At 55.2% G+C, this 21,805-nt stretch overlaps 1 protein-coding gene across 2 annotated transcripts in view; it reads right to left on the bottom strand.

Moving 5' to 3' along the window:
• Positions 1-1,400: 1,400 nt before the first annotated feature.
• TENT4A (terminal nucleotidyltransferase 4A) overlaps positions 1,401-21,805 on the bottom strand; it is a 46,521-nt gene continuing 26,116 nt past the window's right edge. The window contains exons 2-13 of one of the 2 annotated variants that reach the window (XM_047855175.1): positions 20,591-20,714; positions 19,991-20,037; positions 18,954-19,074; positions 16,684-16,791; positions 15,393-15,521; positions 12,753-12,966; positions 10,455-10,581; positions 9,342-9,442; positions 8,560-8,732; positions 7,978-8,136; positions 5,540-5,704; positions 1,401-3,697 (exon numbers count right to left, since the gene is read on the bottom strand). In XM_047855175.1, coding sequence (XP_047711131.1) covers positions 3,506-3,697; positions 5,540-5,704; positions 7,978-8,136; positions 8,560-8,732; positions 9,342-9,442; positions 10,455-10,581; positions 12,753-12,966; positions 15,393-15,521; positions 16,684-16,791; positions 18,954-19,074; positions 19,991-20,037; positions 20,591-20,714 — 1,660 coding nt within the window. In that variant the 3' untranslated portion in view covers positions 1,401-3,505. Of the gene's footprint in view, positions 3,701-5,539; positions 5,705-7,977; positions 8,137-8,559; positions 8,733-9,341; positions 9,443-10,454; positions 10,582-12,752; positions 12,967-15,392; positions 15,522-16,683; positions 16,792-18,953; positions 19,075-19,990; positions 20,038-20,590; positions 20,715-21,805 lie in introns of both variants that reach the window. The other variant, XM_047855167.1, reaches the window with a different exon arrangement.

The raw sequence follows: 21,805 nt of genomic DNA on the forward strand, positions 1-21,805 counted from the left end.
TGGTCTGTCTGCATCGCAGAGGTCCCACCTCCTGCACTGCACACAGAACGCCAGGAACCTGGGAGAGAGACGGCGAGGACACGAGGCCCCAAGCAACTCCAAGAGGCGGTCACGGAGCAGTGGCCACAAGGGAGCTAATTTGGAATCGTGGGATGTCCCGCGGACAGAGTCACTGTCGTGACCTGCAGGTGACCGACCTGAAGCCGTCACAGGACAGTGGGTGCAGGTATCCCCAACTGGGGTGGGTGGGGGTGCTCACGTTTCAGGTAACTGCAGTCTCCCCATCCCCCTCCCCGAGGCCCCGGGCTCACAGGCGTGACCTACCAACTGAGCGGGCTTCTCCCGGAGGCCGGGGGCTCCGCAGATCGCGCCTTTCAGAGAACCGTGGGCAGAAACCCACCGGGGGTGTGGGGCCACTGCCCTCCCACCCTGCCCAGTCCATCAGGTGGCCTTGCCGGTCCCATCCCACCTGCCCGTAGCTGCCCGCGGCCACCCCTGCTCACCGGGGCCACCTCAACGTCCTCCTCCTGCCCGCTCTCCGATGAGCGGCCACAGTGACTTAGAAGCCCTCCCACTTCCCGTCCGTCCTGGCTCACCTCCCTCTAGCCTCTGCTTCTGCACCTGCTCCCGGCCACCGGCCTCTTACGGTGCCACCAACGTGCCAGCTCCTTAACCCTAACCCTAACCCAGCTCAAGCCCTCTCCTGGTCGGTCCTATTCGCAGACACACCTGTCACTCTGCCTCCAGCCACAACAGGGACATCTGGCACATCAGTTGCTTTCTGGGGGTTTCTGCAGCCTTGCTGGAAGGAACTCAGGTGCACCTGCTTGGAGCACCCTCGAAACCTCTGTGGAAGGGAGGAGCGGATGAGTGAGGGTTGTACCAGGCTGTGGCTGAGGAGTCTGGCACGCGCACTCCACGCAGGGGGGCGGCGGGGGGGGGGGCTGCAGCTGACACTCACTGCTCTGTAACAATTTTTAGATACTTCCTTGTAAGTTCTAAATGTGTCACATTTTAAGTTACATTCTGTTTGGCTGTTTCAAATGTGTTATTTCTGAGTGATATAATTTGACCTACGAGAGACGGAGACGGACGCGTTTCACTGGAAAGTCTTATCAGTACGCAGTGGTATCACACCATCCCCTTGTCAGAAACGGCACGTAAATAGCGTCGTTTGAGTGGCGTTCCTGAACCCGCCGGGCTGGCGTGGAATGCGAGCGCAGACTGCCTTTCGGCCCCATTTCTTCTGCGCACAGCCTGGCACGTCAGCTGGATTCCGATTTCCTGAACCAGTGATAAAATAATTTTTCGCTGCTCTATTTAGAAACTTCAGGGATATGAACTTAGAGAAGCTCCCCCTCCTCTTGAAAGGAAAGCAAACGTTCAAACACAGACACCACCTGGTTTCCAAAGTTTATTAAAAATCAAAGAATAGAAAAACTTTACATAAAAATATGTCAATTTTAGCTTCCACATTGTTGTCCACACACAAAAAAAAATCGAAACATGATATCGTTTTGTTCAACCTGTAGTGCGTGACCACAGTGGTAGCCAGGCCAATTCATTCGGTTCACCATGACGGGGACGGGGTGTGGCGCCTGTGTCTACGAATCGAGCTTTAAAATGCACACCCCCCGGGGCCCTCGCCCCGCGGTGGCTCCTTGATGTAGGGTTACAGTCAATATTGCTAATGTGCGGAGATTAGTACAGGCCTACGTATCAGTTTTTATAAATATTTCTTTATCAATAGATTCACAATTTAAATATCTTTAAATATTTTTGATAACTTTCAATCAACAAGAACTGCAGACATGTGCTACTCTGTTCTGGAACGCCGCCCCCCCCCCCCCTCCCACCCCGACAGCCCACAGCCCCAGCTCTCGACGGCGCTGTGAGCCAGTCCTGGGTCCGAGGCCGGCCGCAACAATGCGGAGCCGCCCTCCCTGGGGCCCCACCACCAGGCCGCACTCCAGAGCGCCCACTCGGCACATCGATCAGGTGTCATGGCAGTAAGTCTTGCGACTCGACATTCTCCACTAGTGGACTTCAAAGACCAGCCTACCTGTAGTGTTCAGCAGGGCCGGAACCCCCATTTTAGAACTGGGGGCTCAGACGGCCTCTGAGATGCAGCCAACAACACCCAGGACAACTGTGGTGCTCCGAAAACTCAGGGTTAGGCAGGATGGACATATTCTTGTTGAGAACAAGGCCAAGGACAGTGGCCGCCGCGGCAGACTGCGCCCGCGTACTACGCCTGTAGGCTTCTCCAGTCGGGCGCCAGCCGCCCCCGGCCCCACCCCTGGGCTGTGCTCTCCTGCAATACGTTAAAAATACTCCCCACGGTGCACTGAGCAGCTGAAGGACTCCTCATAGGTTTGCTCTTAACAGAACGAAGGCATACTGCTATACAGATTCCTCAACGGAATCAACATAATTCCTTTCTCCACATTCCTAAAACTGGGTACCATTGTCCGTACTGATATTCACCAGACCCATCCTTACAGGCCACGTTACTAAAACTGACGGAAGCATCTCAAAGTTCACATTTGTTTTTTTAGGATTTTATAATGTGACAACCCTTTCTCCCCTTAGAAAGTTCTGGCACTTTAAATGCTGGATTTGTTGTCTACTTTAAAAGAACCAAAAACCAAAACGTTAAGCTCTGCGGTCAGAGCGAGACAACAGACGGGCCGGAGGGCAGGGCCGGCGGGCAGCTGGTCAGAGGGCTTGGGGGCCGAGCCGCTTCCGAGAACCGCCGGGGCCACTCGGCTCCCCCGCCGGGCGCTGAGAGGCCTCGCCCGCGTCTGACCAAAGGAAAACACGAAAACAAACCCCGAGCCCCTCACTCGCGGTGTTGGTAACGGTGCTCATCAGACAACCAGCCGACACGATGAACCCAACTTAGAAAATGCGACTCGGGAAAGGACCTAAGCTTGTTTAAAAAAAACCTCCTCCCTTAAATATAACTTATGTGAAAATATGAATTAAATAAAAATATCTGAGTTATTGCACAAATCATAACTTTTCAGTATTTACATAGAAAAACAGTTCTGACACGGGACACGAAGCGTGAGGGCAGTGAGACGATGGCGGCCTCCCCGCCCCGCCCGCCGAGGAGGACACGAGACCGGGGTCGGCCTCTGTCGCGCCGACAGACGCGCCACGAAAACAGCCGCACCGCGAGGGAGCCAGACCCGCGGCCGAGGAGCGCCGAGGCCGACGTCGTGTCCTGCAGGCCCCGTCCAGGCCCGCCCAGGCGCCGAGGGAGACGCCCGGGCAGGCGGAGGACAGCGTCCGCGCCGAGTAAGGCTTCACAGACGAGCACAGGGAGCTGTTCTTGAAGATGGACGCGACCACCACACGAGGAACATGCAGAGTGAGCGGCGGCGGGCGCCCCGAGGGGCCCGGCCCACGTGCTGGATGCTGGTCTCAGTTCCCGGCCGGGCGCGAGGCCGCCCGGCGTGAGTCTGCGGAGAGCGGGGGCCGGGAGGCGCCGTCGTGGCCATTATCTGCTCAGACTGACGGGCAGGCTGTCCCTCGTGTGTGTGTGTTTTTTCCTCCTCCAGCCGGTGCGGTTGTACTGGTGGTGGCCCCGGTTGCCCACGGGGGGCCGCACGCCTCCGCTGCCCACGGAGCCGTATGTGCCGCCCTGGCCGTGGCTGTGCGAGCCTTTCATGGACAGTTTCATGCCACTGTGCTGCTGGAGAGACAGAGGGGACACCAGGGTCACAGGCCGCCCCGGAGCCACCGGGCGCCACGGCCACGGCCACGGGAGGCCCCCCACGCGGCTGCCGCGGAGCGTCCCCCAAGCCACGTTCCCCCCCACCCCCACCCCGGCTGGAGACCGGCCCGGCCCGTGCACGGGGACGGCGCACACAGGCTGCCCGTGGCGGCCACGCAGCAGTCTGGTCCCCGCTGCACGCACAGTGTCCCCGTGACACTAAATGTGGAGGAGCTGAGAGAAAGTCGCCTCTTCCAGGTCACGTCGGCCACTGCATGTGAGGCGGGAAGTCCCACGCCCACTCGGCGACCCACCCGGGTCAAACCACACACGTTCCCGCCCAAAGATGTTAGCACCACACTTCCAACTGGTCCTATGTGTCCACAGAACTAAGGGGCCCCTCGGTTTTTTTCCTCCGCTTTGGCTCTGAAATTCTGGAACACGTGCACGAGCTCTGTGCCCAGGAGGCTGGGAGCTTGAGCCCCCGGGGGTGTGACGCTGGACACGCCGTGGCCGGCGCTTGGCGCTCCTACACCCGAAGCTCCACGCAGAGCAGAGCGGAGGAAACATGCCCGCGGTCAGGAGTGTCGCAGCAAACAAGCAGCAGGGGGTGGGAAGCAAAGCCAAGCAAAGCAAAGGCTCACGAAAGTGCCTCCCTTCTCGAAGTCGTCCCTTCACCCTGTTTCTAGCAGGGCAGCATGATGCCCGTGGGGTGCCATGAACACCCCTCGTGACAGGATGGGTAAATCCAGGAAGGAATGTCTATTACTCGGCCCCAAATAGAAAAACCAGTCAGGACTTAATGACCTAGCTCCCAAGAGCCAGACCTTAAGCATCAAAAATTCACTGGCAAAATACGATCAGATAAGCATCAGAGGAACTGACTGGAGTCATCGAGGGGAGTGTCCCCGTATCCTCAGAGACAGGGGACATTTGCCTGGGGACACTGCACCCTCATTCCCATGGGCAGACACCTGCTCTCGGAAACACTCCGGCACTTTGAGAGCATACGAAGTTGATGATGACCTGTTTTCCCATCACCCAAGTTTCTCACGTGCAGCATCTGGAGAAGCCACAGGGGGAACGGACATGAACATTCTCAGGGACCCCGGTGAAACCAGGTCAGATGAGGGCCCTCTCAGCGCACCCCGGCCCCTCTCCACCCCTGGGCGCACACACAAAGAAGGGGGGTGAGATCACACGGCCACACCTTGCACTGGGCCACGCCAGCATTTGTTCTGGATTGTACCACTGGCTTCTTGAAATCCAAAGCATTTGGCATATAATTAACAAATGAACATGAAAACAAAATATTCCCCACTTTCAACCTTCTTTCCAACTTCAGTTTTATGCTAACAGGTTCAATCAAAGAATTATGGGAGATGCTTAAAACTATATTACACTTGAAAATATCTTAATACTTTTCTTTCATTACAAACAAAAGCAAACATGCATTTTGTTATGGATTATCAGAAAAGAATTCCATCTTAAAGAACGTCTCTGTGGGGCAGTTAAGCATCCGACTTGAGCGCAGGTCACGATCTCGCGGTTCACGAGTTCAAGCCCCAACGTTGGACTCTGTGCTGACAGCTCAGAGCCTGGAGCCTGCCTCGAATTCTGTCTCCCTCTCTCTCTGCCCCTCCCCCCCCACTCGTTCTCCCTCTGTCTCTCAAAATAATCAAACTTAAAAGAATCGTAAGAGTAAATAAATAGTAAAGAGCATCTCTGTGGAGCCCTGTCTCGGGCGGAGAGAGCATGGAGCCCCGGCCTGTCACAGACCCGCGTGGGTGGGCACCACCAGCAAGGGGGGCGGCCTACCTTGTGATACAGGTGAGGACTCGAGAGCGGGTTGGGAGATGCGGACGGAATGGCCGGGGAAGACATGTGGTGAACGGCTTTCAACGCTGGAGCTCCTTCGACGCCAACCTGTCTGCAAGCGACAGGGGCCACCCCGAGGGTCGGTGGAGGTATCGTGAACCTGGTCTAGGAACAGAAGGAGCAGAGACATCAGCGAGGCAGCAAGCCGACAGAGGTCACGGTCCCAGTTGTCATGCTGAGCCCGAGAAGGGAGGGCGCTACTTTGGAACAGCACTTGGCAAACAGGTTCACGAACGTCGTTTGTGTTTTCCTATCACCTGACAAGACTTTGTTTTGCCGCAAGAATACTTCACATTCTGAAACAGCATTTGCAGTATAAAGTCTGCCCGGGAGGCCAAGTCATAAAAGCTTTTGCTCTTCCTGGAAGACCAAACACCAATGTAACAAACGAGTCATCAGAGTGACAACCACCCCTCGCATCTCTGGAAAGAGCTGAAGCATAGTCCCCGCCCCAACACAGGCTCAGAGGCCGCGCGCTGGCCTGTGGAGGGGTGCTGGGGAAGGCCGGCCCCTCCCCGTCCTCTCCGGCCCCTGGACTGCTTCTGTTTCTGCACAGGGTGCCCCTGGGAACTCTCTCAGACCGTTGAGAAAGGCACTGCCCACATCTTAGAATCCTCCGTGTGCCCCACAGACCCCTGGGGACTGCAGCCCCCACCCTGAACAGCGCCTGGAACAGGTTGCCGGGACAGGTGCTGGGGTGTCCCAGATGGCACTCTGAGGCTGTGACACCTGCAGCCGCAGGGCGACAAGGGCACCGGACACAGGCAGTGGCCCTTCCTTACGCTCTACCAAACGAAGCTCCCCACTGGGGCCTGCGGCGCACACGGGCCCTCTCTCTTGTCGGTGGGCGCTCTGCCCTGCCCAGGAGCTGGCATCACCGGGAAAAGCCCACTGGGTCTGACAGACTCATGCCCCAGCTCCACGTGCCCATTTCGTCTCGAGCGGGGGACACCTCCATGGAGACCGCACGCACGAGATATTGCAGACAGGAGCGGTTTACTCAGTTACTCTGCTAGAAGTAATGTCTGAAGTTCAGAAAGAAAACCAAGTGGGCCTCAAGCCGTGGCTTCAAATCTGAACGACCGCAGCTTTAGGCTCACTCACTGTCAGCACGAGTGACAGAGCAGACCATGGCACCAGCACCCGGCCTTCGACCCGTCCCCCAAACATTCCTGCACTTCCTGCCAGAATCACACGGTCGGCATTGGCTGGACCACCACGCGGCGGCCGCGCTGGCCTTTGGGGGACCGGGGGCCTCAGGCAAGGTCAGACCCGATGACTGATCCAGGAAGACCGTGGCCACTACCACCCCCAGAGTTCGTGGCAGAATATATTTTAATTTTTTTTTAAGTTATTTATCGAGAGAGAGAGTACGAACAGGGGAGGGCCAGAGAGAGGGAGGGAGAGAGAATCCCAAGCAGGCTCCACGTGGACAGTGTGGAGGCCGACGTGGGGTTCCAACTCACGAACCATGAGATCATGACCTGAGCCGGAATCAGAAGTCGGACGTTTAACCGACTGAGCCCCCCAGGCGCCCCCAGAATCCACGTTCATAGCACAGGAAGCCGCCTCAGCACTACACCCGCACGCAGTTCCCGGGAGCTCTGGCGGGGCCCTCCCGCCTGCCACCGCCGCCACCCCGTGTCGTGGCACGCTGCCCTCGGCCTGCGGTCTGGGGCACGTCCTGTGAGGCCACCCTCCCGGGGCAAAGCTCCAAGCCACAGAGAAATGAGCCCGTACGTTTGCGCCCACGTCCCTCTACGCTCACCTCATAACCCGCACTGTAGAGATGACCTTTCTTGAAAGGCAAATCCACGTGTTGGGTTTCTCCACACACGTACTCAATTGTGTGTAATTGGGAAGAGCCACCAGATTTAGTGTTTTTTGAGATTACCTTTCAGACATCTAGTTTTGTCTAAATTAAAAAACAACAACAACAGGAAACATATTCTAACAGAAAAAGCCCTATAAATACTGCCTAATGAGTGACATGAGACAGTCGAAGTTTTTGGAGACCGGGAGAGGACGCCGAGACCACGGCCCCTCCCTGCCCAGGGGCAGCGCCAGACCCGCCAACGACAACAGTCGCACGCGGGGCTCAGAGGCGTCTTGAGACAGACGGTCGGCCCGCTCCCCGTCAAGAGCCCTGTCAGGGTGGGAGGCCAGCTGTCCCCCCAGTGCACGCCTGCCCAGAGTGGGCCTCGGGGACGCGCTCTCCCGCAGAACGACCCAAGTCACAGCCCACCAATCCGCGAAAGACGAGGGTTTCCTGCGAGGCAGAAACGTGCCTGCCGCAGACTTCAGGAGTCGTTTACGCTTCAACAGCATCGGCCGGTCCCAGGGCCCGCCCCCAGGACGGGCGCCGGCCGGCCACGTACCTGAGTGTTAGTTGTCACCACCAGCGTCCTGGAGGTGGAGGGCTGGGCTTTGCCGCTTGTCATCGGCAAGGCGGTGGGCAGGCTGGCCAGCAGGGGGGTGGGCGCCTGCAGGCTGAACTGGTAGACGCTGGGCGTCACGCAGGGCGGCGTGTCGGAATCCTGTAAGCAGGAACAACGGCGGGGAGCTGAAGACGGGCGCGCCGACGTGAAGGTCGGGAGCCCACGTGCCCACCGGCCCCCCGCCACAGGAGCCCGAGGCTGCCCAACGGGGCCTCCAGTCGTCTCCAGACGGAACGGCATTCGAGCCGCGCAGGAGACCCCTCGCGTCAACGTTTCGTCTCCAGACGGCCTTTGAAAAACCACTCGAGGGCGTCCGCCCTAGCGACGTGTGGACGGCACGCCGGCTCCTGGGGCCCGCAGAGACCGGGGTCCCCGAATGTCGGCAGAGGCCCGAGGCAGAGCGGGGACCCGTCGGTGCGGTCTTGGGGTGCCCCCCACCCACACACGCACGGAGGAGAGAGGACCCCCGGGCTGCTAGAGTTCAAAGGCCAGCCAGAGACGTCTTCCGGCCGGCGCACTCACAATGTCGCTTCCCGACAGCGAGGACACGGAGGAGGTGGAGGAGCCGGACGAGAGCAGCTGGGGGCTGGGCAGAGACAGGGTCAGGCGCTGGCTGTAGGCGGACTCCGGGTCCCGGCGCTGCGGCTGGTCCCCGTCACAGGCGCTGATTCGCTCCTTTATCTTAATTCTGTCGTCTGCGGGGGAGACAGGCCTGAGTGACCTCACTGAGAGGATTGGGGGGGGGGGGGGGGCGCGGGAGGCCACAGGTGCCGCTGGGCCCGGACCCGGTGCGAACGAGACCGACCAATTCAATTCCTAATTTTATTCAATTTTCTTAGTTTTTAAAGCTGTGCGTTTCAGCACTGGGACACCTTCAACTGTGCTTAGAACAAGGTGGCTACAGGAACAGTTTCCGGCTGTAAACCTTACGAAATCTGAACACGCAGCCCGTGTCTGGGGAGCGTGCGGTGTGCACGCAGGGTCTCACGGGCCCAGCAGCACAGGAGTAAAATCTCTCAAAAATGTTTTATACACGTCGCGTGTTGAACAGAAGTTGAATAAAATACGTGAAAATGAGTTTCACCTGTTTCTTTTCACATTTTTAATGCAGTTACTAGAAGAGACGCTACAAGTCCACGTGTGGCACATGTCGTACGTCCAGGGGCCTAAATCTCATGGCTGCAAACTCTTACGTTACAGAAGACGAGGCACTTAGTCTGACAGTTACCACGGAAGGACCGAGAGGCACTGCCACACGAGGTGCCAAAGTGCGCAAGTGACAGACGCGAGCAGGGAAGTCTCACCAGGCTCGGGCGCGGGGGGAGCCTTGCCGCCCCACTTCTCCTTGATCCACCTCCGGTAGTCGATCACCTCCTGAGTGACCTTGATGATTCTTCCCAGAGTGCTGCGGGAGGACACGGCGGGTGGTGGTCAGCGGAGGGCGGCAGCTACCATGAGCCCACAAGCCCTTCCGACCGGCTATTCTCTACTTTTAACAACATATCCCTTTGCTAAGTGAAAGGTAGTAGGAAGAAAGCTAAAATAAGTTTACAAAACATATATGAATTCTGATGCTTGAGCCCAGATGTGCTTTGAGATCATAGCATAGAAATGGTGGGCTCGCTTACACAGACGTCCCGGGACCTACAGCTACCTACAAAAGACGGTTTCCAGGAGGTGTCTGAGCAGGGGAGTGCCCCCCGCCCCCGCCCAGCACTCACGAAGGTCGGACATGGCGTTATCTCCTGCGGAGGCAGCCAGGGCCGAGACTCCCAGCACCCAACACCCAGCACCGGGCCGAAAGCCCTGCCGGAGAGCACCGTGCGCGGAATGAGGCTCGAAACCCTCGACAAGCCGATCACCGGTAGTGCCGGGCCTCAAACTCCCCGTCCGTCCGGCACAGTTTCCACGAGCACTGGCCACCACCTCATTGTTCTTCCTTCCCACCGCCCCCTCACTCCGTCCGCCCCCTCAGCCATGCCGCAGGCACGTCTCACAACCCGTAAGAGTCCTCTGAAATGGAGACTCAAGAACGAGCACGCAAAGGGAGGAGGGCTGGGGCCTGTGCGCCCAGAGGCCCAGACGCACTCACTCAGAACTCAGTATGTGCATTTTGAAGACAGCCTCAAGGGAATGCATCACGTTCCCAAGTTTTAAAAAGCCAGAAATCACTTCCCCAAAATCAAACGCCCTGAAGAAACCGCCAAGTCCCCAAACAAGAAAGTTTCGGTGCCGAGCCACCCTGAACTCCCGCCCGGCCTTCCTCATCAGCATCTTTCTGGGCTACAAGGCGGGGGCACATCTGCCAGTGACTTCACGGAAGCAATGACAGGGGCAGGCTCCGCAGAGGCCGAGGTGTGTGGCCGCCACACCGCGGGGGCCGCGAGCCCAGGACAGCGACAGGGGACTTGCGTTACCTTTCCGAGTCTCTGTTTGGATAGGACCTCGCGAGGGGCGACACGGCATGACTGAGAACAATGTAGGCATAGTCAAACACCTGCTTCACCTGCATGGCCCCATAGGAACTGCGGCCCACGTCATTTCCTGAAAGAGAGAGGCAGCTGTCAAACCCTGCCCAACATCCGGCCCTTGATCCAGATGTTTCCCGTCTTCTCCCGTGAGTCACTCTGCAGCGGGCCCTCCCCACTTCTGGACGCACCAGGAAGGCCGAGCCAGGCGCCTGCCAACACGCTGCCCGTCACTGGCGCCATCTCCTGACATTCGCGGGCTACGATCCGGGTCTACCTCCGTGCGATGTCATTCAGAGACAGAGTAACAGTCCGTGAAAAAGTCAGGCAGCTCCCCAGGTGGCAAAGACACCAGAGAGTCAAGGCAGCGACTGTGACCGACCACGGTGGTGCTGGCCAGGCGTGCACGAGGCGGGCGGCTGGCCCGAGACACAGAAATCCCGTCAGCACCGCCGGGACCCGCGGGGAAGCCCGCCCTTCGGGGCGGAAGGCCGCAGGCCCAGACTCTCCCACGGTGAGGACCGGCCGGGCACGGGGCGCATGGAGCCAACAGGGAAGTTACCAAGTGAGCCACAGTCGAGGAACTTTTGTCACAGGACAGTTTTGAATTTTAATCAGCATCCTTCACAATCCAAGTAAGCAGGACTTTTTTAGGAGACATTCTAAGTATTGGGATTTTTCCTTTTCCAGATTTGGTAATACAATCCAGTGATAACGTGGGCTTTCCTCTTTTAAGTACATTTAAGCAGATAGTGAAGACACTGGAAATACCTCCAACTTAACTGATTGGACACAGACAGACGTGAAACGTGTTCCTACACTGCTGGGGAATCACTACAGAAAAAGCACGGCATTAAGTCACGTCATTTATGAACGACAGAACAGTCAGCACATTTCCTTTCAAGAGGCTGTTAAGAAGTAAATTCCACACTCCAGCAGCCCCGAAACAAAACAAAACAAAAAAACTGTTACACTTGAGGACATTAAAAAATATATAGTAACTGAACAAGAAATGCCAAATACAGATGTGAGAGACAAGCTGGGGAGAAATAAAGGACAGAGTGATGACAAGGAAAGCTTCCCTAACACTCGCGCAGGATCTCCCAGAACCACTCAGGGTGAAGGGCAGTGTACCTGGAGCTGACATCCCGCCCCCCCCACCTTCTCTGTCACCTGTCCGTCACTGATTTTATCACCAACAGTAAGAACAGTGTCTCACCTAATAGACGCTCAATAAACATTTGTGGAATCGATAGATAAAAATTGGGTCAACCTCACTAAACCACGAAAGAAATCTAAATTCGGAGCACGTGGGTGGCTCAGTCGGGTGGGTGTCCGATTTCGGCTCAGGTCATGATCTCACGGTTCATGAGTCTGAGCCCCGCATCACGCTCTGTGTTGACAGCTCGGAGCCTGGAGCCTGCTTCGGATTCTGTGTCTCCTTCTCTCTCTGCCCCTCCCCAACTTGTGCTCTATGTCTCTCAAAAAATAAATAAATGTAAAAAAAAAAAAAAAAAAAAAAAAGAAAAAGAAAGAAAAAGAAATCTAAACTCAATGAAAATTTATACTACGTGGTTCTGTTAGACCAGCAAAGATTAAGAAGACTGTCCCTACACTAACGGGGACATGAGCGCCATCAAATCTGCTCGTGGGAGTAAAAGTGGAGAAAGAGGAGGCCGCCTCAGGACCGTCTGCGCGGCAATCCTTGTAGCAGAACACGCCTACGCACAGAGGAAAAGGGCCTGGGATGCGCTGTTAACTAGAACGACGAGTTGTAAAGCTGTGTGCATTATGGGGGCCACTTAATTAGTAAGATCACAATAATAAATGTTAATATCCGTGTAGGAAAAACCTGGAGAGATAACACGCCGAAACGGAAGGGGATTGCGGCACACTTTCATTTTCTGTGTGACCTGCTTCTCAGAAGTGAATGGTCTACGATGGATATGTGGATATGTTATACTTTACTAATCAGAAAAAATACACTTTTCTTAATTTTCGCTTTCTACATTTTTCTGGTTAATCAAGGAATGGAAACAAAACTCCGACGTTGTAAGAACTAGAAGCATTAAACGAAAGAGTTCTGAAGGTATCCCGCTTAACTGTTAGCACAGTAGGAACCCGCCTGGAACCCAGTGCACTGCCCTTGGCTGCAGGGACTGTAGACACGCCCCCTCCCGGCCCCGCCCCACCACGGCCACGGCGTGCACTGGAGATACCAGCTAACTCGGAGCAAGGTGCCCTTACCTGGCAGCAGAGGGTCCTCAATGCACAGCATCGATGGTCTGTACCCACTGGTCATGGCTTTCATGATCTCTTCTTTGGCGATATAGGCACCTCCTTCTTTTATTCTAATACCAGTTTTCAAGTAATTAAAATTTCTTCCGTAGAGTTCAAAAAATTCTACAAGAAGCATTCCAAGGTTTTCATCAGCTCTCCGGGCATCAATTCTTGGATGCAACTGTAAAAGCAATATATCCACAATTTGGATTCAAGTCACTTTCTAAATAGACGGCATGAAATCAGGAGACCTACAGGTCTCTCCAAGGAAACGCCCTCCGGGGCACCTGCTCTCACCAGTTCTGTGAGGACGCTCCGAGCAGCAGAGGGGAGGCCCTAACCGAGCCTGGAGAGCCTTCGTCAACAGAGAGAGTTCAGAAGAAATAAAACCTTCTCATCTCTGTTTTTTTATTACAGTTTAATTCTCCGAAATTCGTGACCCACAGAGCGTCTTCCTACTAACGCAGACATGTGATTAACCACAGATTAGCAAATACCGATAAACACGCAGAACGTCTTCTCCACAACGTAGAGTCCTCTGGCTGGTGAATGCAACGTTACAGACTCCATCCAACCTTAATTCCGTTATTCCAAAATACAACCCATAGAGGGCAGTATCAGACCGGAGAGTGTCACAGTGTGACATACAACCAGAACGTGAGATTAATTTTAACTGTGTACAGGTGATTAGTACTGTGTCATAACATTTACACCAAATTTACATCCCTGCTCGTCACACGGATTAGTGCCAGCCTCAGTTTGGTGCCCCATTTTCTGTAAGCGGGTGACGGACTTATTCTGAACCTAGGACGCAGCCTCTCGATACCCTCCTGGTTTAAGAGGCTCGGGAGGCAGGCCTGCGCTGCCCACAGTGACAGCCACAAGCCATGTGTGGCCATTCATAGTTAAATTAATTAAAACAGATTAATTGAAAACTCTGTCGGCCTTGCTGGCCAGGCTGCGAGGGCTCAGTGGGCACGTGTGCTCATGGCGCCACTGCGGGACACGTGGGGCGTCACGCCGGCCGGGGCGGGCCTGGAGAATGACGGCCACGTCCGGGTGAAAGCCACAGTTCCTGAAAACTCACACAGGTCCCTGAGGAGAGACAGCTCCTGGCACCGACAGGTGTTTCCGGGGCTCACAAGAACTGAGGATGTGCACGTGTCAACGGCACAAGGGCAGCATTCGTGCTCCTGCCCTCCCCGCTTCTCTTCCTTCCTGCTTGCCCTCCAGTCAAAACCAAGTACCTGAGCACCACCCAGTGCAAGGTTGGGGCTCTCACCTCTGTGGGCCGCGAAATGGACTCAGACGCTGCTAGGGGCCCAGGTTCGCGGCACGATGCACCGGGCAGCAGGGGGCACGAGGCCAGTGGCAATCCCACGCACACCGCGTGTGGCCTTCTGCGGGGTCACAGGACTGCGCCCGGGACCCCGTGGGGAATGTGCCAGGAGGCACCGAGCTCAGTGCCCGGCACCATACAAACAGGCAGTAGCCATGACGACAGGCGACTGAAATAGTTCCAATCAGGAAATCGGGAGGGAATCAGAACAGTAGGTTGTACTTAGTTCAAAATAATGGGAAGAATGGGTCCAAGGGCAGCATCACGGAGGCCAAAGTGGAGGCAAAGCGCTGGGAGCAAACTGTAAGAAACTGTAAGAAAACAGGTGTGGAATCCCAGTGTCGCTCTTCTTAACGCATCTCCGGCAGAGACGTGCCCCGGAGTCAGAGGAGTCAGACGAATGAGAGGCGGTGTGACCATGCCTTGAGCCAGCAGTATGAACAATAAGGAGAAAAAGGGGCCAAACCTTGGATATCAAATCCCAAGCACGATCACAAGTACAAAAATCAACGGTAAACATGGAGGAGTAGCCCGGCACAGCTAAAATACACACGCAAGGTTTGTGTGACGAACACAGAATCCTTCAAGAAAATGTAAACGGGGTCATCAAGGTTTCCATTCACTTAGAAACTGTCTTACATGGTAACAAGCGTAAGCACAGTTTATCAACGTCCCAGCATTGAACACTCGGGGAGGTTTTCTACTGACAGGCTGCTCCACGGTCCTCAACAAAACAAGGGCAATGTAAAATTCAAGACCAAGTATTTGTGTCTTGTCAATCTGAGAAAAAAGACTCTCTTTTCAGCAACTTTTCAACTGTATATGGCACCCAATTTTCTTCTGCGACAAATTTTTAATAAGCCACAGTTAGTAACCAAGAAAACCAGCTTTTTATGGTCTATCGAGGCACGAGAGCATCCACATGTACGGAGCCCTCGAGTTCAGACTGGTGCACGCCTGACTGCTCTGAGCAGACAAGCCTGCCCTCCCTGTAGCAGCTCAACCAATTAAAAAAATAACCTATAAAGGAGAGAAATGAAAGAAGCATTCATGAAAATAATTTTGTCTTGGCAATCAGAGGTTCATTTCTCCTGGACGGGAGCACAGGAGTGAAGGGCAGCCAGGACCGTGGGAGCACGTGGAGCAGGGACTCCGGAACATCACGGAAGCATCTACTCCTACAAAGTCTCAGTGCCAAGGTCTCTAGGGAGAACACACACACACACACACACACACACACACACACACACACACACACACACACTCACCTGTAGAAAGCTAATGGCCATTAAAATTAGGCTGTATGAGCTAATTCCACCTGTAAAAACTTCATTCAGGTCCCTCTGCAGGAGGAACTGTTTCAATACTAAAATCAAGTAAGGCAGCAATGAATATTTCTGTAAATTCCAAAAAAAAAAAAAAAAAGAGGGAGAGAGAGAGAAAATATTGGTTAGTTAATATACCTTTAAAGATTTCACATAGCCAATTTCACATAGTAGGAAGAAAAGCTTAATCCTCTTGCCACTTGGAAGGCTCTGGGCCCGTCATCCTCAAACTTTAGGGGCCTGAGAATTCATTATGTGAGGGGCTTATTAAGACATGCCCCACCCCCCACCAGGAGCCACATCCAGGGTTATGGTTCTGCAGGGATGAGGTAGGGACACTTGCATGAACAATCCCCAAAGAGGAGGTCAGGGAACAATGAGTGTATTCCTTCAAATGATTTCCCATGGCCCGGCTTGCCCTGTGACAGGTGCAGGGTGGGGGGCGAGGAGGCGCAGAGGAGGGATGTGGCAGTGAGCCAGGAAGAACCCGGAAACAACACCTGAGGCACCCAGAGAGGACCAAGTGGGGTGTGTGTGTGCAGCTCGTGAGTCGGGAGGGCAGGAGCAGAGGGCCACGGACAGCAAGGTGAAGGGAACAAGGAAATGCAGAGGCTGGAGAAGCAGGGGGGTGGGGGGTGAGGGGTGGGGGTGGTGGGGAGACAGTGTGGAAGCTGCTGTTGTTTTTCACGTTCTGCTGTGGCAGAGGAAAGGGAAAACTGAAGGACCAGGGTCCCTGGGCCTGCAGGAAGAGGCAGCGTCCAGGCGGTGACACTGGGGTTGCCTCTGTGAGGGGCCTCACCTCCTTCCCTGTAACAGGAGGGAAAGACCGCCTGTCGCACTGGACCCCCACACCTGTTGGGCTCAGTGAACAAGTCGGCTACCCCGCCCTCAGGCACTGAGACAATCCAAAGTAAGCAAACTATGTCAGGACGTCTTCCACTTCCGGTAAACTACCCCTTGCAAATCAGGCACACTGAGCTCCAGGGACGGTCAGTTTGTAATAATGAGAAAGAACATTTTAACCAAGCTCTCTAAAATAACACTCTACTTCCTGGTCAGCGTGGAAAGTGAAAACTTACAAAAGAGCTACACAATTTCAAAGCATCTCTAGAAATAATATCGGAGATAAGCAATTCAACTGTATTGCCTTTATCATGAAGACTATCACAGAGTTTAAAGTGAGATGCTGACGTAACAAGGCCCGTTTTTACAGCGCTAACGCGGACGACAGCACCTTCATGTAATTCTTGATGAGCTCCGCTGCCCGGACCCCAGTCTCCATGTTAAAGCTGATGTCGACTTTAACTTCAGTCTCCTGGTCTGTGAGCTTTATTATCGGTACCTGCAGAGATTGAATTTTAAAAAAACAACTAGGTTCTACTGGCCAACATTCACCACAGTCTGATATCAAAATGTTTCCGAACTTGTACAGAGGGGTTTTCTTTTCTGTCTCACAAAAGAGCTGAGAGATCATGAGTCCCAGGCTTTAAAGAAGAAAAGAGATTTTGCAGTGTGAACCTTGACCTCATGGGTCCCTGGAGCCCCAGACCCTCCTCCAAACCCCCCAACAACAGCTGGTGCTCACCTCTGCCCAGCCCTCTTGGCCGGACTCAGCATCAGTCATGGCCACTACCTGCGGGAAGGCTTGGGCTCCACAAGGAGAAGCTGGCTAAGTTCTTGTCCCGCCCCCGGGGGCACCTGGTGATGGGGCGACACTCCAGGTCCCCAAATTATGTTTGCGAGAATTTTTGCAAACGCTCAAAGGAACTCCAAAGCCAGCTTTTAAATTATGTTTCGTGCTGATGTTTCTCCAAACAATCCTACTTTGGGTTTTCACTAAGACAATTTAACTAAAAAACAAAACCAAAGCAAAGCAAAACAAAACACAAAAAACCACTTTCCTGAAAACCCAGAGTTAAGAAGCTAGACTGGAAAGGTTCTCATCATAAAGACGTGCAAAGTGCTCAAAACCTGCCTCGTGAGGGCTGCCCAAGCAGCCATACTGACCACACCCCTCCGCACCCCACCCCCCACAGAAAATGAATTGTGTACTTCCAGAACAAAAGGCAGCCTGGAAGCTACGAAAAAGCACTTTCCCTCACCAAAACGACTGGTCTAATTAAAGGTCTGGATACAGGGTGCGCACCTCTTCTGGGCCCTGAAACGCACCTGGCAGGAAACTGCCAAGGCCACACAGGGATGTGACAGGGATGGGCCAGCGGGTGGTGACTGTGACTCCTGGAGACCAGCAAGACCAGAAAGCATGGGCCGCTACAGTGAGTGTGGTCCAAGAGGGCAGAAGACCAAAATGCTTTCCCAAAGAACTTCCCAGACGGTGTTTCAGAAGGAGCCCACGTGTCCACAGCACAGTCAATTCCTCATGAACAATCCCTGCTCCCCATCACCGCTGGGCACGGCACCTCCTTGTCTACACTCACGGGACGCTTTCCCAAAACCCCTCCCGGTGCTCGCCTGGCTTACACACACACACCCACACACACCCTCCTACACACTCACAGATTCTAGAGATTAGCGACAATACCACAATACTTATTTCTCGGTCGCTCAATACAGACAAGCTTCCTTCTTAAACACCGCTCTCAGGCTGGCCTCCGGAGCCCGGGACGAGAAGCAGGTGAGGCCACCAGCAGAAAAGGCGGCCCAGCGTCAGCTCATGCTTAGAGAACCGAGCAGTGCCGGACCTGCATGGCTCGGTTCCCCTGAAGTCTACACCGGGCCCCTGGCAGCAGAGGGAGAGGTGTGCACAGCAGCTCCTGTGACACCGACTGGACCGTCTGTCCGCCCCATGCTCCGAGCCAAGGGCAAGCAGGGCCTTCTTCCGCTCCTCTGCATCTAACCCGGACATTGGTCAGAGACCACCGCCATCTCGTTCCCGTCAAGGACAAACGGCAGAGCCCCAGAGGGCAGGGTGGGGGGGCTCTGAGAGGCACCACGCGAGGCGCCAGTGAGAGTCGAGGGCCCGAGCAGAGTGTGCCCCAGACTTGGACTTGGGTAAACCTGGATGAGTGCACGTCAGAGCACCCGCATCTTGCAACTTGTCCCCGAGATAAAGGTCTCCACAGGTACGTGTCTGAACGATGAAAGGAACGGGCAGGTTCTTGCTTAACTAGAAGCCGGCAAACAGTCATTGTCTTCTGTGTAACAAACGCCGTGTTTTAATCACTGGGCTACGGGAGCGAGACTGGGCAGCACAGAACGCGTCGGTTCCTCACGCATCCGGACGGAGGCTGGCCCTGGCCCGAGCATGCACTTCAGCGCCAAGTACCGTGTGATGCTCTCACAACGTGCCATGAGGTACGTGCTCGGCTGGTAGTCCTAACTACTCGAACACGGCTACATTTACACCGGAAGTAGAGAACTCTTCAGAACCCTACGCGGTGACGCCCATAAACAGCATGAGCTCAGACACAGGAGAGTCACCGCAGCTGGCAGGTGTGCAAAAGCGCCAACCGGGGCTGAGGGGCCCGAGCCGCCCGCACTTACCGTCGCTTTGTCAAGGACTTTGATGGAGCACGGCTCAGCCACGTTGTGCTTCCGCAGGGCCTGCTCCAACAGCTGCAGAGGAGGCCGCTCCCATTTTCCAAAGACCACTAAGTCGATGTCGCTGGACAGAAGAACACGTGACCGTGAGCCACCCGCTCACATCACTGTGCAGTAACACGCGAACGTAGGGCACACGCTCACAACTCCTTCGAGGGGCACACCCACCCCCACCGAGCACATCCCTCTGAGGGAGAGAAAACGCGGTGTGCGAGCTGCTGGTAACGTGTGGGCGGAGAGCCGAGAGGCGGGAAGAACCTCCCAGCATCCTCAGGTAAGTAAGGAGGTTGAAACGCTCCTTGGAGGTTTCCTGGCCCTCCGTCTACACTGTTGTCTACACTGCACCACTCTGGCTGACCTGTGGCTCCTGGGTACCCGGGATCTGTTCCGTTCCCTCCGGGCCCTGCCACGGCTATCCCCAAATCCTGGGATTACAGCCCTGTTTAGTCTCCAAGTGTTAAGAGTGGGTTCGGAGAAAATAAGCTGTTAATGAAACACTGCACATAAAACTGATCTGGGTACCAAGATAGTTCTTGACGAGGAAATACTGAAGCACAACTTTAGGAGGCTACCTCGTTGGCTGCTTTTCAATAAATACAAATACAAAATACTGTTTGAATAGAATTCTGCTGGAATCTTCATTGAAACATCAGATCAGTTTTCAAAAACACACCCAAACTTTCAGAGTTTTCTCTACCGCGTTGTCTTCCCGCTCATCTTTACGTTCCTAACGGCCAGCATTTCTGCGACACCCCAAATCAAGCACAAGACAGGAAATGCAATCAGTTATTATAACACTAGATTAAACGCTATTTCCTGCCCTGTTCCCTCTGTGCTGCCGTCTCTTCCTTTAGCTTACGTTTCTAGCCTGGGATCTGAATATGAGGAGCCTGCGTTTAGCCCTGACCGCACACTCAGATGTCGCCCGCCCCGGCTGAGTGGCCGTCGGGCCGGCCTGTGCAGGGCAGCCTGGTACTCACCTCGTGGGAAGATAGAGGCCTGTACTAAAGCTGCCGAATATCTGTACCTGAAAGAAAAGAGTGGTCGTCTTACAGCACAGGCCAGTGTGAGCAGGCAGCCCTCCACCCCCCCCCCCACACCCCCCTGCAGAAGAATTTTTTAAAACTCAAAATTGAGAGATGAAACAATTACTGGCCTTTCCCACAAGTGCTCAGAGCAGAGGACTTTTCAGAGCTGCTTTCAAACCCTCCAACCCCAGGGCGCAGAGGTTGAAAGACAACCGTGTGGGAGGTCATCTTCCAAGAGGAAGGGAATGCAGTGGCCGCCCGTGCCCACGGGGACCCCCCCCACCCCGCCGCGCCCTCCACCAGCCCGGCCATCAGGAGGGGGGCCCACATCAGGATGGGTGCCGTGGGCACAGGACGCTTGCGGAGTGAGGGCAAGGGGTCGGATTTCGGAGTCCGGAAGGTGCAAGGCGGGGGCCTGGGAACGTGCATTTCTAACAAACTCCTGGGTGATGCCTGCTGCCCCCCCAGGGCCGCCCCTGGGGAAGCACGGCCCCGGGCAAGGAGAGCCCAGGTCCTGGCCTGACACAGAAGCACAATGAACAGGGCACCCACATCAGCTGCTGGCCAGAGGTCCTTAACCACCGTTTCGATCCGTTTCACCACCTCCCGTCTCATGGCTGCTTCTTCAGGACAAGGGGACATGAAGTTATAAAAGTCAATTATTTCCTCATGAAGTCTGGTGGACAAAAGAGAAAACACACGCATTATTGCTCTGAAAGTCAACCACGTCCACTCTGCTGTTCGATCAACAGGACTCTGGAATAGCCGTTGGGCCCAGAGCACCCCAGCTCTTCTCCCCTCGGCAAGCACAGGACGGAATGAACACGCCGTGGGCGACGGTGGCCCGGCACGCCTGGCCACCACGGGCGGACTCGGGGAAGTCTGCCAGGACACAGAGGCTTCCTCTCGGCCCTGCAGGACCCTCCAGAACAATCCCCACGGGGACCACGTTCAGAAGCCGAGGGAAGCCCGTCCACAGAGCGCAGAGCGGGGCCGGCCTGGCATCCAGGCCTCCGATCCCACCGCACCCCGGGGACGAGAGCCCCCTCGCCCTTGCCACCACACTTGGGGGTACGCCCCCCAAAGGCGCCAGCCGACCAGGAGGCCCACAAGCAGACACGGGCGCGGTGCCAGTGCGAGGCCCTCTCTCCCTAACAGAGATCTCCTTAAGTAGCAGCCGGAAAAGCCCATCCCGTGGCAGGCCCTGGCTCATGGGGCTCGGTTTCAGGGCCAAGGATCTACACGGAAGCCTCCTTCTGCAGGAGGGAGATACGGTCATCCTCAGTCACTTTCAGGGATTAAATTATGGGGCAGGTGATCTAATCCTGGGAAGCAAAACAAATCCAATTCACCTACTTCCTCTCTAAGTCTGATCAGTGAACAAAGAAATGACAAAATAGAATCTGCTCGAAAACAACATAACGTTACTGCGACAGCCAGCGGAACAGTCCGCATGACAGACGGCGACACTTCTCAACAGCACCTGTTAGTGTCAAGTGACAAAGGCAAGGGGCATCACATCCCCTCACGAGTCACATCGGCCCTCCACTCCCTCGCCTGGAGCTCTGCCCCGGCACCCCCGAAATCCCTGTGCAGCGACCGTTCCTAGCACTCAGCAGCCGGCTGACAGGCTCCTGGAGGCCGCTGAAAGCTCGCTGGGGGCTCTAGCTGGCAGTCGGCGATCCCCCACACCTCTGCCCTGGGTACGCCCGCACTGGATGTAGGCCAGTTAGATTCAGGCCACCACTGGAGCTTAAAATCAGGTCT

This window comes from Prionailurus viverrinus, chromosome A1, assembly GCF_022837055.1.
Source record: "Prionailurus viverrinus isolate Anna chromosome A1, UM_Priviv_1.0, whole genome shotgun sequence".
Taxonomy (NCBI): domain Eukaryota; kingdom Metazoa; phylum Chordata; class Mammalia; order Carnivora; family Felidae; genus Prionailurus; species Prionailurus viverrinus.